Consider the following 17,454-nt stretch of genomic DNA (forward strand, 5'->3'; position numbering starts at 1 on the left):
GCCTTCTCTCAACCCACGACAATAAGAAATCCTGTTCATTTGTTTCTTTAATGTTGACACTACTGTCTGCATGCCTTTATGGTGAAGCAGAACAAGGAGCTGATTTCTTGAAACACAGGGTCATAACTAAGGAACGTAACTGCATCCAATTTGATAACACTCAGTAATTACATAAAATTTTCTCTTTATCAGATCTGTATGTGACTTCAAATGCATCTCTCTCAATGATGTTCTTACTACTTTGAAAAAGCACACAGAAAAAGCATGTATATGTATTTTAGCATTTAATAGAAAAACTGTACTACCAACAGCACACCAGTGTCTTGAACAGCTACCAAGTGTTGTTTTAAGAATGAATTTGTAAATAAGAGTAAAAACCTAAGTCATAATTAAAAAACAAGGTATTTTTACCAGTTATTTCAAATTGTACGTATCAAATGAAGCAGCACCACAGCTTAATGAAGAACAAATCCTGTTCATAATGTAAACAGTCAGCAACAAGTCATTTCATACCAAAAAAAACCCCACAATCCTCCTGTTGGTACCATACTTACTTATGTACTTAAAACCCCCCTAAATAATCCGAACGAGTGCACCCCATTTTGTTTCCTCATAGTCATTGCTTCATCATGCTGTTCTGCAGAGTTCTTTGTAATCTAGTTATGTTGGCATCCAAGGCTGCTAAGCTGTTCTTAAAGTCCTCTTCATCTCGAGAAGTAAATGTGGAGAAAGAAGATGCACTCCACTCAGACCTCCCTGATACATCATCAAATAAAATGGAACTAAACCTACCTATTTCGCTGCCTTTTTTCTGAGAAATTTCTTTCTGAAATACCATTGGTATGTGTGGGTATGTACCAGGCTGAGGTTGGTCTGATTTATCAGTGAAGTCTTTTGCAGCTCCACTTGGAGTTCCTTTTGGCCTCATTTGGACTTTGTCTCCTTCCGGCTCCACTTTATTCCCTGTAGCTTCAAGTGTGTTCTCCATAGTCTTTTTCATACTGTACCCAGCATTTGCTTTATCCAGATTAGTCTGATCCTTTAATATATCACATCCATTCTGCTGCATAGAGTTTGAGAGCTCACAGTGATAGTCCAACATCTTACAAGCCCTCCTACTCTGAGGTAGCACACCAGTTCTTCCTGAGGTGGGCTGCTGGTTTTTAGAGGCACTGCTAGACAACGGAATATAAACAGTCTCATCCAGCTTGGTTTGGTCATCTAGTAAAGTCCCAGAATCACTAAGTGTTTCTGCATCTTGCTTCACAGGGGTCAGCAGTATTCTGGGAGCTGATGTTCCTTCTTTTGAGAATGTATTGTTTGTTTTACTTCCTTCAGTTACCAAGTTTTCACAGGCTAGATTTCCCATTTCCAGTTCTCCACTTTTACTTGCAAACTGAAGTTCTGTATCTGTCAAAATAGGATCCATTTCCAATTTTTTTAAGTAAGTCATCACTGAATTACTTCCAGGAAATGGATCAGGTTGCATCTGCTTTTCATGGTCTTCCAAGAGAGACTTCGAGAGACCTTTTTCAGGTTTGGGTCTAATGTTGTCTACCGTGAGGTCAGAGAGAAGCTTGGCCATACTGCCCTGCAAGGTTCTGTTGAGATAAAAATCCATTAATCAGTTTTTTAAAATAGTCAGTAAAAAATACTTACAATTTTTTATATAACATCACATCATTAGATTAGTCAGACTAGAGCAAAGTTACAATTCTCTTCCTAGGTGCGGTCAAAAAATGCAGCATAAATGTGAACCAGTTCCAAGTTTCTTCAAATTCTCTCTTCAGGTCAGCTCAATATGCCTATTGAAGCAAGTAAAATCATAGAACCACAGAATTGTTTGGGTTGGAAGGGACCTTAATGATCACCCAGTTTCAACCTCGCTGCCATAGGCAGGGACACTTTCCACTAGACCTGGTTGCTCAAGGTCTCATCCAACCTGGCCTCCCTTCCAGGGAGGGGGCATCCACAACTTCTCTGGGCAATTCAGTCCAATGTCTCACCACCCTTACTGTAAAGAATTTCTAATATCCAGTCTAAATCTACCCTCTTCCAGTTCTCAAGATTATTCACTATTTATCTGCTTCAAGTACTACAAAATGAAATCAATTGATGCCAAGAAATTTACAAAGCATGTATACAGTTGTCAAAGTAAGATTTTTTTTTCTGAACAATTCTTCCCATTGCATCTAAATAAAAATATACTATTTTTTTTCCCTCATTTCCTGCTTTGTGTACCAAAGAACATGAATACTTAAAAGCTAAGGACATAGCACACACACACATTGTAATAAAGACATCACTGTACTACCATCTGGTGGTTAGTAGAGGAGTCACAGAAGTGTGTAATGTACCTAAGCTTCTATTAGAGAACCTGAAGCATTGATTAAAAAGAATTCTGCCATTCAAATCAGTATCAACTATAAACAAGGCAGACATCAGTTTAATTTCCTGTGCACATCATGACCAAACATTTTGTGTACATACCAATTTGCATGTGCAAAAAGCTGTTTCAATCTCCTAGCCTGCCACCGTATTCATCGTAAAAGACCAGGATGAAATCAATTTACATTCTAAAAGACTGTGAGTAACACCATCATCATTCAGTGATCCAAGAACTCCTACCCTTACCCATAATTAATATCTGGGCATAATCTACTTAGAATTTGTGCACAATAACAGAAAGGACAGCTCATTCTGACAGGGAGAGCTTGCTGTGGGTCTTGAAGACCTATCTTTCCTTGAGTTCGTCTCAGAACAGTCCCATTTCTGAACCGAAGGAAAGAAGAAGAAGGAAAGAAGAAGAAGGAAAGAAGAAGAAGGAAAGAAGAAGAAGGAAAGAAGAAGAAGGAAAGAAGAAGAAGGAAAGAAGAAGAAGGAAAGAAGAAGAAGGAAAGAAGAAGAAGGAAAGAAGAAGAAGGAAAGAAGAAGAAGGAAAGAAGAAGAAGGAAAGAAGAAGAAGGAAAGAAGAAGAAGGAAAGAAGAAGAAGGAAAGAAGAAGAAGGAAAGAAGAAGGAAAGAAGAAGAAGGAAAGAAGGACAAAAAAAATAACAGCTTCTCCTTAATTCAGGTTAAGAGTTAGTTTCCAAATTCTACAGTTTCAAGGGAAATACCAGTAGGTTTTTAGGTCCATACACTTCCCATGGAGCTACTCATTGGCAAGTCTGCTATTAAGAATTAAAACTTCGCCCCAGTTATGGCAGGTAGTGGTTTTATTTCACAACAGAACTCAAGTCATGGAGCATGACAACTCTTTGAAACAAATTGTAGCAAAAATAATCAAGAGGAGAAATTTTAGCCTGCATGACCTCTAACAGCCAAGACACTAAGACTGCAATAATCCAAAGAGGTTTAGGTGGAGGTTAGGAAGAAATTCTACACAGAGAGAGTGATTGCCCATTGGAATGGGCTGCCCGGGGAGGTGGTGGAGTCACCATCACTGGAGGTGTTCAGGAGGAGACTTGATGGGGTGCTTGGTGCCATGGGTTAGTTGTTTAGGTGGGTTGGATTGGTTGATAGGTTGGACGCGATGATCTTGAAGGTCTCTTCCAACCTGGTCCATTCTATTCCATTCTATTCTATAGTACAAAGAAAAAAAAACAACCAAAACAACCAAAAAACCCCAACAATACAAAGAGGTAAAACACAGCTTAGCCAATAGTACCTGGTTAATTCACGCAGTCTGTTAACTTCTGCATCACGCTGACGTAATGTTATGCCCAAAATCTTGTTTTCTTTCTCTGAAGCTTCCACCTTAAACTGAAGGCTCTTCACATTTGCTAACGCCTCTTCCACTTCTAAAATGCCAAGAAGAATTTACCTAAGTATTTTAGGTTTAAAAATATTACATGAAGAATAAACTAATTCAAAACACACACCCATTTTGAGCTTGGTGGAATGAATATCATAATGCTGTTTGTTTTCAAGCAATTCTTCTTCTTTATCTTGAATATCTTTTGCAAGACGCTTATTTTCTTCTTGCTGACTCTCTATTATTTTAAGAAGTTCTTCATTTTTAGCCTGCAGTGACTCAAGGCCTTTCAGTGATTCTTGTAATTGACTCTGGAGCATCATATTCAAGGACTGCAAAGAAACCACTACCAAAAGTAAAACACAAAGAGTTTTAAGTGTGCAGCACAGTTTGAATCTTCAAATCAACCAAAGTTTTTAACATAATCATGTCAATATGAGTTTTTCTTACAGATAGAAAAAGGGTTTTCTGAGGCAGATAAAACTCAAGCTTTTTTCTTAATTATCTACAATGTCATCTTAATTTTAAGAAGCATATATGGAAAAATAATCTGCTCAGCAGCTGAAGAGCCAACTCTCACTACATGGAGTCTAAACTGATACAGCAATCCATGCAGCTGCATGATTAAACCCAAAATGCTTAGTTCACCTGCCATGAAAGGCCACAAAATAGTTATTTTCACTTATGTATCTTTATATGTGTGTATCTAGTTAAATAAAGCTTCAACAATAATGCCCCTAACAAGCATCATTCTCTATCAGTACTTTACATTCATAACTGCAGCTCTGTCCAGATGTCTTCTCACTTCTTTCTCGCTCCTCGAGTTGTTGGTTTAATATTCTTAGTCTCCTAAATGTAAATGGTGAAAAAGCACAAATGTAGATCTAAAGTTCAAAACCACTGCATTTTAAATTAATGTTACAAGTAGTTGCTACTGAGAACTGAGTATCACAGAACATTTCAGAAATATAAACAAGTTTTCACAACACATTTTTCTGGCATTCTTATATTTCTTCAACACAAAAGTTCTGGTGAATAGAATAGAATAGAATAGAATAGAATAGGACCAGACCATGTTGGAAGAGACCTTCAAGATCATCGTGTCCAACCTATCATCCAACACCACCCAACCAACTAAACCACGCAACCAAGCATCCTGTCAAGTCTCCTCCTGAACACCTCCAGTGATGGCGACTCCACCACCTTCCCGGGCAGCCCATTCCAATGGGCAATCACTCTCTCTGTGTAAAACTTCCTCCTGACCTCCAGCCTGAACCTCCCCTGGCACAGTCTGAGACTGTGTCCTCTTGTTCTGGTACTGGCTGCCTAGGAGAAGAGACCAACCTCTGTCGTCTACAACCCCCCTTCAGGTAGTTGTAGACAGCAATAAGGTCACCCCTGAGTCTCCTCTTCTCCAGGCTAAGCAACCCCAGCTCCCAGCTCCCTCAGCCTGTCTTTCCCTGTTCTGAAGTAAAGTCCTACCCAGTTAAAGAGCTCCTCTGAAATGAGTGACATTTCTGAATTTGAGAATACACTACAGAAAGAATGGAAGCAGGTTAGCTATACTGATGAGCTACTAACCTCTGCAGCTGGGCATTTTCACTTCTGAGAGGCTGTAAAGCTAGTGCTATTTCAGCTTGTGTATTTGTACTTTCTGCTACAGCTGGGAGTAGTGATATGCAGTCTTCTATTTCACCCATCAACCTTAACATTTCCAAGTCATCTGCAAGAGGTGAGGAGAAAAAAAAAGACCCCATAAACATATAAACCTTATTGACAGTAATACTTTAGATGGGATTAAGCAGTCTATGAAGTCCTCCAATAACACCTATTTTCTTTCAAAGAGAACCTCATCTTGAACTATAGAATTTTAAAACTTTAAGCTGGGCTGTGAAAACTATGCTTTATCTTCTTAATACATCACAATTTATCACCTCTCTGACTAACCTTGGTGGGTCTTGCTGTGGCAATCTGTCCACACTGCTCCCTTTCTCGGGGGAAAAGCATTGCATACGAGATGAGAGCAATGATTAACGTGGCTGTTGTGATCACTTAAAATACTCAACAAAATACTTCATTACTTATCCAAGTGTATGCAGTCACCCCACTGTCCAATGAAAATGTTCTCACCGTGATCTGTTACCAGTGCTCTGAGCTCTCCCAGAAGGTATTTTACAGTCTTAACCTTATGGGCTGTTTCTTCTGGACTTTCTTTCCTAGATTTTAAAACTTTCTTCACAAAATTTGTCTTACAGCTTGTATCTCTCACCGGAGATATGTCAACTACATTCAGTTCGTTTCCTTCATTGACTGTGTCCTCATTGAGTTCTTCAGAAGCATCCTCCTCCTTTTTACTTGAAGCATGTTTGGCTGGACAATGATGATGGCACTCCTGTCCAGTCCTGCCGTTCATCGTTTCATGTGACTGTAACAGGGCCAGGTGAGCTTGTATGCATCTTATCAAATCTGCTTCTTTTATCTGTTGCTCATGGGTTTGGATCAGCCTTCTGCCAGATGATGGGGGGAACGTAGGCACTGTAGAGTTACTCGATGCTACAGGAGGGAGCACATTAGGAAAAGCAGTGGCAGACTGTATTTGTGCAGTAGGAGCAGCAAGGCAAGCCACAGGTCCTCCCATCTCTGGCACACATTCATTGCCACTCTCTACAGGAACATCCTGCAAAAAGAATATTCATATTAAACAAAAAATTAACATGATTAAAAAAAATAATCTGACTCAACGTGGCCCTAATCCTTCTTTGCAGGTTATAAAAGCAACTACAAGTCATTAATTGCATCATTTTCCTGTGTATTAGGGAGTAATTAAAATGCAAATCTGGTTTAAATTGCCTTTATCTTAAATGCTATTGGCAACATTAAAGCATAGTGCTTTTTCAGCTGTTCTGTGAAGAAAAAAACCTCAGCAGTGTTTCAGTATTTTGCTTTATGAATGCTCATTCCTTGAGTCAAACCAGAACAGGGGGAAAAAAGGGCAAAAAAAGACAACACCGTTCCTTTGAATATTTAAGTAGATTAATTTCTTAAAAATCAAGGACAGCACTACCTCTGCAGGGACATGGGCAGGCCTGCAGATAGAAGGTAGTTCTATAGTCTTACAGTTTCAAGGTAGCAGCTGTTTACCACATTCCCCAAGGTGGCAGTTGGTTCTCTCCATTAGTCCTATTTTGTACTCTGAAATACACAAGTATTTCAAAATGTGGCTCTAAGACACTACACAGTGTCTGAAGGAATTAATCCATTTGATCATTGTCTGGGAAAACTTACATATATGATTTTTTTTTATCCTGAGTTGGCTAACAATCCCAATGTATGTTGCTGAGAATGTAATTTTTAACAGTAATGAATAATTTTGGTCTAGTAGTCATGAGGTCTTGGGTGACAGATTGGACTTGATGATCATTGAGGTCTTTTCCAACCTTATTGATTCTATGATTTCCTATACCTTCCATGTTTGCTCTCCATTACAGAATTCACCATGCAGACATGTCTCCACCTGCATTTTTTGGTATCTACATAAAATATTTTTAATAGCAGTATTTTCTTTATTTATTTATTCTTTATTTATTCTCTTAATCACTGCTGGTTGAAATATACAATTCTTTTTCTTTATGGAAAATTATTACCTAAACCCAGGAAAACCCACACATTCAAATAAATGTATAAGTAAACAGGCAGTACTAATTAAAACTGTCGTAGGGTTGGAAGGGTAAGGCCAAGAAGCCTCCTCCCTCCCCCCTGTAAAGTAAAGGGAAAGAAAATTGAAGGGAAAGGGAAAAAAAACTCACAGCTGAATTAGCAAAGCAGTGGAGCTGTATATTTACAAAGCAATGTAGGATATGCAGGGGAATATATACAGATTTACAATATTTACAATATATACAAAGATATACAATAAAGTAACACAGAAATGAGAGTTCCCCCCCCCTGCTGAGGGGGTTCCCCACCTCCGCTCTCCCCCTCTCTCCCCCTTTTCCCCAGAGTGGGTTAGAAAGAGAGAGAAAGAGAAAAAAAAGTTAGAAGCAGTTTGTGTTAATTGGAAGGGAGTTAATACAGGCCTTAGTAGCTTATCAGTTTCAAGGCCGAAGCCTTGGCAGGAAAGCCCAGCACAGAAAGCTGCTGCCCTGCGGAGGAGCGGAAGCAAGACTAAAGATAAAAGTGCCAGAGTGCCCAGGATACCCTCCTGCACTCCCAGTTCAGAAGGTGCTTCCTCCCACTTTACCAATGAAATTAGTTTAGATCGTTCTTTTTGTATACCAACTTCCGTCCACCATATTCCCTTTCTTAAGGGGACAGTGTCAACCGGTCACAAAAACCTTCACTAATAGTCAGAATCAAACCTTTACTTACTGACTGAGTAGATAAGGGATTGGCTGAATGCTGCAGGGGTAGAGCTGATGTGGAGGTAGGTGCTTGGTAATTAAAAGATGTAACACTTTGACATCCTGAAAGAAAACAACACTCCTAGATCAGGGCAATTCTGTACAAAATTCATACAGCAATACAGCAAGCTTTACATTAATAATTCCACTAACCCTGACTTGAGGTAGGAAAAGGAATTAAAGTAGGAATTTCATTACTGTTCTGTGGTGTTTGGTCAGTTATCAGAGACATCTGAGTTTGCACATGCTTGCACAGTTTTTGACGCATCACAGGAGAGCGTTGGCTGCAAGGCACGTGAGTTAGCTGAACCATCTGACTCTGTGCTGCACAGGGAAGTTCTTTCTGAGCAGAAGGTGCAGCGGATGAGGCAGGTTTTCTATTTGAGGTTGGCACTATCAAGAAAGAACAAAACCCACAGTTGTTAAGTTTTCTCCATCTACACAAACCCTATGGCCTATGATTTCAGTCAGATTTCATTTATTTTACAGCAAACTAATCCATTTTTCACTTTTTGGTCTGGACAGCACAACCTAACCCAGTTGTACAGACAGCTGTCCTTGAGGGACACACAGAGATTTAATCCTACAGAATGCCAGCTCTAAAATGCAGTTCTTAAAATCTCTACTTAGCTGTTTCCTAAGCTTTTAAACCATTAGGGATAACCCACACCAAAGCACTCTCCAAACCTGGTTTACTTATCTTGGGCATAATTAAAACTCCATATTTTTACAGTGCTGGAAAGGTTATCAGCTCTGTGCTCAATTTGCACAATCCACACAATAGGCATTCTGTTACACACCTGCCTACAGGGTTAGAAATCACAAAAGAAACAGGGTGGAGAGAGGGAGGAAAAAGTGAAATGTTTGAACTGCAAGTAACTCAGCCTACAGCCAAGTCCTATTTTATCACATTTCCAGAAATTGACCTTTGAGAGAAGGCTTGTTGCAAGGTGCTCCAAACCCCCCTTCCCACACCTCCATCAGCCAAGGTTTCAACAGGGGAAGACGAAGGCATGAAATTCCCTTCCTCTCCCTCCATGAGGCTGGAGTGGGAAAGGTAAAACAGGTATCCATTCCTCCCACTGGAGCTGAAGTCCCTCACCTGCGCTGGGATTTGAAATTGTGATTGGCTGGGTTCTTTGCACCCAGTATATATTGGCACTGGACACATTGTCTAGGGAAATCTTAAATAGAGTGACCAGAAAGCAGTTGGGGTATCATTTTGGGACCATTTTTGGTGCTCGTTTTGGACTCGATCTGGATTTGTGGTGAAATCAGAGAGATCAGCGCTTGGACCTGGCTTCTCCCTGCACCTGCCTACCCTGGGGTCCTGCTCCCTGCCTCGTGTAAAAGAATGACAGCTGTTCACTGGAACACGCTGGCAGCAAGGCTTCCCTTGCACTGTTCAGACAGTGCTGCTCCATGAGTTGTGCCTCGTGGGAGCTGTGTCTAAGGACACTTTAATTTTGGTGGGTCCCTTTTTCCTTTGGATTTGTGCCACGTTACCCACAAACGAGGGACTATCTTCAAATTCCTACTCCGTTCTTGTGAGTAAAACCTGACTTGTTGGCTTTCCCTAGGGTCCTGGATCTTAAAAGTGGGGTAATGCTGGTTTATGGCTTAGCCTTTTCCATTTCCTGAATTCTCTAAATTGTACTAAAGTTGCCCGTGAGTGTCCTTGTAGAATCCACAACCAAACAGAAGCTGTAAATAAAATGTAACCAGTTTTGTGCATAATCTTGGGGCAGGGGTTTTGGGAAAATAAAGATAACTACATTTTTATAATTCCTGCTTCATTAATTTAATCTCAATCAAAACAAGGCTAACACCTAACTCCAGAAGAGTTTACAGCTGTGCACCCTAAACAGAATCCAAGCACTGTAATGCTTCACCGTCCAGGAAAAATGGGGCGGAGGTATTACAATGCTCCTCTACACTTCATACCAGTCAAACTTGATGTTCACATTTGTACACAAAAATTCTTTATTCCTAGCAAATGAAGTTTAGATATATGTGAATTTTAGTAACTGTTTCTGTAAGGTTTCTAAAAAGCAATGTCTATATACTCTTGTATATATTTTGGGCCCAAGAAAGCCCACTTACCAATTTCTTTTCGGATGTGGGCAGGAGTAAAGGTTTTTTCTAGCCCTTTCTTCTTAGGAGTGTTTCCTTTGGTTAGCAAAGGTTTGGAAGTAGGTTTAACAGAACTTGTTTTCTCAGGTTTTTTGTGGATTGGCTGCCTTCCTAGTGTAAGGTGAAAGGAAAATTAATCAATAAAACAAATCAAAACAGTCTCAGGAAAACTAAAAATGTAACAGATTTTCCAAGAGGTACAACCTGCTGCCTCATTTTGTAAGATACTCTTCAGCAAGGTTGCACACCGGTCAAGTCCATTGTGAATAGAATCCACCTGCACAAAAAAGTACTTCAGTCAGAAAAGGAGTATCAGAGTTTTCTTCCCATAAGCTAAGACACTGCTTTAGAGGGGAGTGCTCCCTACCCTGTCACCTGAAAAGAACCCAAGTGATAACCATCAAAAGGTGCCATTTTCCATGTTTGCAAACACACAAATTCCACAAAATCACTCTGATATCTTGTTGCATACATGTACTTTAACTGGATTTCATGTTCTGGTAATTGCATGTGTGTGATTTCTACTCTTATTTCCATGTACAGTTAAGGCTATTATCTACAGCCTGTTTCTACTGCAGTGAGAACTGACTCATCACTATATAGAAGGCAGCACTACAGCAGCAATGACTCTAGAATAAACTCACTCATTTAGCACAGAACTTAAACAATATTGCTTATACTTAAGCCAGGGCCAGTGCTAGGCCATAAACAGAGTAACTGTGTTTGCCTACAAGAAGGCTGGGGAGGGACTTCTCAGGATATCAGGTAGTGACAGGACTAGGGGGAATGGAATGAAGATGGAGGTGGGGAGATTCAGGCTGGAGGTGAGGAGGAAGTTCTTCACCATGAGAGTGGTGAAGCCCTGGAATGGGTTGTCCAGGGAGGTGGTTGAGGCCCTGTCCCTGGAGGTGTTTAAGACCAGGCTGGATGAGGCTCTGGCCAGCCTGATCTAGTGTGGGGTGTCCCTGCCCATGGTAGGGGGGTTGGAACTAGATGATCCTTGTGGTCCCTTCCAACCCTGACTGATACTATGATTAATGATATTTGTCAGAGCCAAACTCCCTGCACACAAAGCCAACTTTCATGTATCTGCAAATGCAACATGAACTTTCTTGCTGGCTGTGCAAGAACTATTTCTAGTCCAGATGCAGTGGTATCTAATTTGGTTTTCTCCTGCTCTTCAAGGTAGTCCAATGTCTCTTTATGTAACAGAGATAACTGTATGAAAAAGTAATTTAATTACCTGACCATCAGATTCAGTGGAATAGAGAGAGTACGCAGACTCCGCATCAGAATTACATCCTTTTCTTAAGCCAAACCTGAAAAAGTCAAATTCACTGCTTATACTACCTCCTTAATACATAAAGTAAAAACTTTGATTTTATTCAATAACAGTAAACTAAACTGATTTTGTCAAGGAGAAAAATACCTTTCTCTTTCTGAAAAATCGGCCTTGCTGCAACAAACGTATTTGAGCAGATCTTAACAGCTTATGTCAAAGAACAATTCACCCTTTACTGAGCACCCTTACATATGGCTAGCAACTACACAAATTTATTTAATCTCGTAAATAAGATGTGCAGAGTCAATCCTGTATTTCTACAGGCAAAATTTCTGTTCAGTTTGTGTCTATTCATGGGCTCCTTAGAAAACAGCTGAACTGCCTAGAAGCAAAAAACATTTTCTTCCTAACATCCAACCTAAACCTCCCCTGGCGCAGCCTGAGACTGTGTCCTCTTGTTCTGGTACTGGGTGCCTGGGAGAAGAGACCAACATCCACCTGCCTACAACCTCCCTTCAGGTAGTTGTAGAGAGCAATAAGGTCACCCCTGAGTCTCCTCTTCTCCAGGCTAAGCAATCCCAGCTCCCTCAGTCTTTCCTCATAGGGCTTGTGTTCCAAACCCCTCACCAACTTTGTTGCCCTTCTCTGGACACGTTCCAGCAAGTCAACATCCTTCCTAAACTGAGAGGCCCAGAACTGGACACAGGACTCAAGGTGTGGCCTAACCAGTGCAGTGTACAGGGGCAGAATGACCTCCCTGCTCCTGCTGGCCACACTGTTCCTGATGCAGGCCAGGATGCCATTGGCCCTTTTGGCTGCCTGAGCACACTGCAGGCTCATGTTCAGCCTACCATCGACCAGTACCCCCAGGTACCTCTCCACCTGGCTGCTCTCCAGCCACTCTGACCCCAGCCTGTAGCTCTGCATGGGGTTGTTGTGGCCAATGTGCAGAACCCGGCACTTGGATGTGTTAAATCTCATGCCGTTGGATTCTGCCCATCTGTCCAGCCTGTCGAGGTCTCTCTGCAGAGCCTCTCTACCCTCCAGCAGATCAACTCCTGTCCCCAGCTTGGTGTCGTCAGCAAATTTACTGATGATGGACTCAATGCCCTCATCCAGATCATCAATAAAGATGTTAAAGAGCACAGGGCCCAGCACTGATCCCTGGGGCACACCACTAGTGACTGGCCGCCAGCTGGATGTGACAACATTCACCACCACTCTCTGGGCTCGGCCCTCCAGCCAGTTCCTAACCCATCGCAGTGTGCTCCCGTCCAAGCCATAGGCTGACAGCTTGGCCAGGAGTTTGCTATGGGGGACTGTGTCAAAGGCCTTGCTGAGGTCCAGGTAGACTACATCAACAGGCCTCCCCACATCCACCAGGCGGGTCACCTGATCATAGAAGGAGATCAGGTTGGTCAGGCAGGACCTGCCCTTCCTAAATCCATGTTGACTGGGCCTGATCCCTTGGCCATCCTCTAAGTGCTGTGTGATTGCACTCCAGATGACCTGTTCCAGATGACTGCACTCAAGATGACCTGTTTCTGACATACAAGCTACTTATGAGGTACGACAAGTATAAGGTTCCCAAACACTGACATACATATTCAATTTTACATCGTATTCGTGATTAAGGACTTACTGTTTTCGTCCATTTGTTAATTTAGCTGCTCCTGTTAGCCTTGCAGAAGACAGTATCTGTTGAGTACAGAAACATAATTTTCAGGAAGTAGCTTCACAACATGATTGAAGACTACCATTGCACACCAGTCCTAAGAACTTTTGCTGAGGCAGATGAGTTAGACAATTTACAGCTCTCAAAAGTCAGAGGGGGCCAACTGCTGCCACAGAATCACAGAATGTGAGGGGCTGGAAGGGATCTCGAAAGATCATCTAGTCAAACCCCCCTGCCACGGCAGGACCAGCTATACCAGATCACTCTAGAACACATCCAGACAGGTCTTGAACACCTCCAGAGAGGAGACTCATTAGGGATCGAATCCTGAAGTTTCACAAAACATACCTTCACAGCGTGAAGTTTCACTAATTTCTGAACACAGTGCTCAGGATGTGGCCTCGCTAGTGGTGCATACAGAGAGCCAACCACCACCCTAGTCCTGCAGGTCACACTTTCTGGCATAGACCAGGATGCCACTGGCCGCCTTGGCCACCTGCGCACGCTGCTGGCTCACATTCAGCCGGCTACTGAACAAAAGGCCTGCCTGCCGCGGAGCCCGTTACCGACACCCAGAAATCAGCAGATCCCTGAGGAAGGGTTGCTGGGTTATGCCGAGGAAAGCAACGCAAGGCCCCACTTCTCCTCAGGAATCGTTATGCTGATCACCCAGCCCCACGCTCGGCTGGGACATTCTCCGTCCTCCACTCCTTCCGTCGAGCAAAGCCAGAGGTCTAAAGACAGGGGTGACACCTGACCGCAGACAAGGCGAGGCCCCGCACATCCCCACTACCCGAAACCCCCGCCCCATACGCACCTTACCGGACCGCGCAGCTCCCCTCCGAGCCATGGCCTGAGCCCGGCCGCTGCCGACACGGGGGCGGCACCCCTCCGCCATCCCGCCCTGCCCCCTCCGCACAGCCAATCGCGAGCCCGCTTGGCTGACGGACGGGAACGGCCGTTGGGAAGGCGGGGCCAAAGGGCCCCTGACCAGGCCAGCTCGCGGCTCCTCGGGCGCGCCGGCGGGAGCAGGCGCGGCAAGGGGAAGGAGGGGAAGGAGCAGAAGGAGCAGAGAGCGGCGCTGCAGAACGTGGTCAGAGATTGGCAGAGAGTGCGCACCTAGGAGCCAGTCGGATGAGAGACGGGGAATGGGCGTGCCTCAGGCTGGTTGTGAGGTTGTCCTCCTGTAGGGGGCTGTGCCATGTCAGTGGGGATTGTGTTCATTGAGTTCTCGCTCTATTTTCGTCACGCCCCTGCGTTCCCGCCGGGAGACCCGCGGCACCTGCCTCTCTAGGGGAAAAAGTCCCTCACAAAGTTGGGCTATCCCATCCCAGTGCCGTCCTCCCATGACGTCCTATCTGGAACCTTGGAGGTCCTTCGGGAGAAGGCCTCCCCTTGCGCTCATAAAATACACGGGAGAAAGCCTCGCAGGTGGGTGGGCCACCTTGAAGGAAAACTCGGACATCTCCGTGGGGGACTGCTCATAAAATTACCTCAGCACCGCTGCTTGCTTGTGCAGCCCGTCCCCTGCAAATCCTTAGTGGCACAAAAAGTAAAAGCAGGCTCCTAGCGGTTCCAAGGGCACTGTTGGGATTTTTTAGTACAGTCTAAAAGCATCAGTTCTTTGCTGTACGTGATGTCCTCCTGCTAGGGTTAAATCCCTTGTACACGGGTGTAAATGATAGTGCCCCAAGTTTCACACACACACACACACGCTTACACTGGCATATTAGTATTCTGCATATCATTGCTTTTTCATAATAGTTTTTCTTTTAGCTGAATTAGACCTTCTGAAAGCAGCATTGAAAGCAATTACATTTTACTCAGACTGAAAATGTCGCTACATTGCTGTGTTTCTAAGAGTACTGTAGCAGAAGTGCATACGAACATTCAACATCTGCGCTCTCCCAATGCGCAAACTGTATTCTTATTATCACTGTGTTACCATTTGCACTGAAACAATGATGCACTTAAAGCTATGTTGAGAAGATATTTATAATTTAAAAACCAACAAACCAAACAAATACCCCAAACCAAACAACCCCCCCCCCCCAAAAAAAAAAAAAAAAAACAAACAGAAGGCTTTTCTGGCAGGAATTTGGAGATGGCTTCAATTTTTCTCTTTAAGTAGAAGATCACTGTAATAGGAAAAAAGGTGAAGGAAGAAATATAACTGAGAAAAATGAAAGAAGTTGAAGCCAGATCACAAAGATGTGAGACCACTACCAAACCAGTGCCAGAATATTGGTATACTTTTAAGGGGAAGTTTATGGCTAAAGTCTCATTGAAGTGATAGATGCGAGTGCAGCAATTTAAATAATTAAGGAAGACTTATCCCAAGGTGTTTAGCAACAAGCAACAGATACCAAAAAAAATCACCCCCAAAACACTTCACTTAATCACAATCCCATCCTTTGAATTGATGTATTATTTGAAGCCACATAAAACACTTTTTTTTTCCCAACAAAAGGAAATTTAATACAGAAGGCTGTCAAGTCCTGTTCTTGTCAACTGAAATGTTTTGAACCTATGAATGGAATAGCAAGAGTCTCTTATAAATACTTTTAAATGCAACTGTAAAGATGAAACAATTGCATATAGAATTAAAATTTTCATGGACGTCAGAGACATTCAAGCAGTCTTTAAAGAAAAGTGAGCTGTCATGGCACTTGTGATAAAGCTGCAAGTGTTAGCAGCAGTATCTTCCACGGTGGTGGAGTCACCATCACTGGAGGTGTTCAGGAGGAGACTTGATAGGGTGCTAGGTTGTGTGGTTTAGTTGGTTGGGTGGTGTTGGATGATAGGTTGGACACGATGATCTTGAAGGTCTCTTCCAACCTGGTCTGGTCTGGTCTGGTCTGGTCTATTCTATTCTATTCTATTCTATTCTATTCTATTCTATTCTATTCTATTCTATTCTATTCTATTCTATTCTATTCTATTCTTCTGAGCATAGAGCTGCCTATCACAGTATCACAGTATCACAGTAAGGACCTCGAGGATCATCGAGTCCAACCTATCAACACAGACCCCATGACTAGACCATGGCACCAAGTGCCACGTCCAATCTCCTCTTGAACGCCTCCAGGGACGATGACTCAACCACCTCCCTGGGCAACCCGTTCCAATGATAAACAACTCGCTCGGTGAAGAATTTCCTCCTCACCTCGAGTCTAAACCTCCCCTGGCACAGCTTGAGACTGTGTCCTCTTGTTCTGGTGCTGGTTGCCTGGGAGAAGAGACCAACCCCTTCCTGGCTACAACCACCTTTCAGGTAGTTGTAGAGGGCAATGAGGTCACCCCGAGCCTCCTCTTCTCCAGGCTAAACAATCCCAGCTCCCTCAGCCTCTCCTCATAGGGCTTGTGTTCAAGGCCTCTCACCAGCCTTGTTGCACTTCTCTGGACACGTTCAAGTATTTCGATGTCCTTCTTAAACTGAGGGGCCCAGAACTGGACACAGTACTCAAGGTGTGGCCTAACCAAAGCAGAGTACAGGGGCACAATGACCTCCCTGCTCCTGCCAGCCACACAATTCCTAATGCAGGCCAGGATGCCATTGGCCCTCTTGGCCACCTGGGCACACTGCTGGCTCATATTCAGGTGGCTGTCGATCAGCACCCCCAGGTCCCTCTCTGTTTGGGAGCTCTCCAGCCTCTCCGACCCCAGCCTGTAGCTCTGCATGGGATTGCCATAGCCAAAGTGCAGCACTTGGACTTGTTGAATGCCATCCCATTGGACTCTGCCCATCTGTCCAGTCGGTCGAGGTCCCTCTACAGAGCCCTTCTACCCTCTAACTGACTAACATCTGCCCCTAACTTCGTGTCATCTGCAAACTTGTTGATGACTGACTCGACTCCCTCATCCAGATCATCGATGAAGATGTTGAAGAGGACAGGGCCCAGCACTGAACCCTGGGGGACACCACTGGTGACTAGAAGAGCTAGATATTTTTTCTGACTGACATTGGCTTTCTTCATGGATGTCTCTGGAACTGTCTGGTTCTTATGGTGAAACTAATGAAGAAAAACCTTATTCTTTGTCTTGCATGTTAAAATGCTTCAGTGTCATGTGCTGCATTCATACATAGAATAGAATGGAATGGAATAGAATGGAATTGACTAGACTAGACTAGACTAGACTAGAACAGAATTGACCAGGTTGGAAGAGACCTTTGAGATCATTGATTCCAACCTATCATCCAACACCATCT

At 43.2% G+C, this 17,454-nt stretch overlaps 1 protein-coding gene across 3 annotated transcripts; it reads right to left on the bottom strand.

The window, feature by feature from the left end:
• Nucleotides 1-269: 269 nt before the first annotated feature.
• Nucleotides 270-14,218, bottom strand: CCDC14 (coiled-coil domain containing 14). 3 transcript variants are annotated; one of them, XM_068139012.1, is made up of 13 exons: nt 14,062-14,218; nt 13,212-13,267; nt 11,531-11,606; nt 10,492-10,564; nt 10,258-10,398; nt 8,308-8,547; nt 8,123-8,217; nt 5,885-6,431; nt 5,336-5,477; nt 4,524-4,603; nt 3,882-4,100; nt 3,668-3,800; nt 270-1,601 (listed from the first exon to the last, which is right to left on the bottom strand). In XM_068139012.1, exons 1-13 carry the CDS (start codon nt 14,140-14,142, stop codon nt 617-619), a joined length of 2,868 nt encoding a protein of 955 aa, XP_067995113.1. In that variant the 5' UTR covers nt 14,143-14,218; the 3' UTR covers nt 270-616. The 3 variants fall into 3 exon arrangements, with proteins under 3 accessions (XP_067995113.1, XP_067995114.1, XP_067995115.1); XM_068139013.1 differs by having other exon boundaries at nt 8,353-8,547; nt 14,062-14,217; XM_068139014.1 differs by lacking the exon at nt 8,308-8,547 and having other exon boundaries at nt 14,062-14,215.
• Between the last annotated feature and the right edge of the window lie 3,236 nt (nt 14,219-17,454).

The sequence above is a fragment of the Melanerpes formicivorus genome, unplaced genomic scaffold, assembly GCF_026170545.1.
Source record: "Melanerpes formicivorus ecotype bairdi unplaced genomic scaffold, bMelFor1.0.p_v2 SCAF_5, whole genome shotgun sequence".
Lineage (NCBI taxonomy): Eukaryota > Metazoa > Chordata > Aves > Piciformes > Picidae > Melanerpes > Melanerpes formicivorus.

Coding starts and splice junctions, on each gene's coding strand:
- CCDC14 (XM_068139012.1), bottom strand. CDS start 14,142: ATGGCGGAGGGGTGCCGCCCCCGTGTCGGCAGCGGCCGGGCTCAGGCC. Junction 13,268..14,061: donor GAGCTGCGCGGTCCGGTAAG/GTGCGTATGGGG, acceptor TGTACTCAACAG/ATACTGTCTTCTGCAAGGCT. Junction 5,478..5,884: donor AGCACTGGTAACAGATCACG/GTGAGAACATTT, acceptor CACCTCTTGCAG/ATGACTTGGAAATGTTAAGG.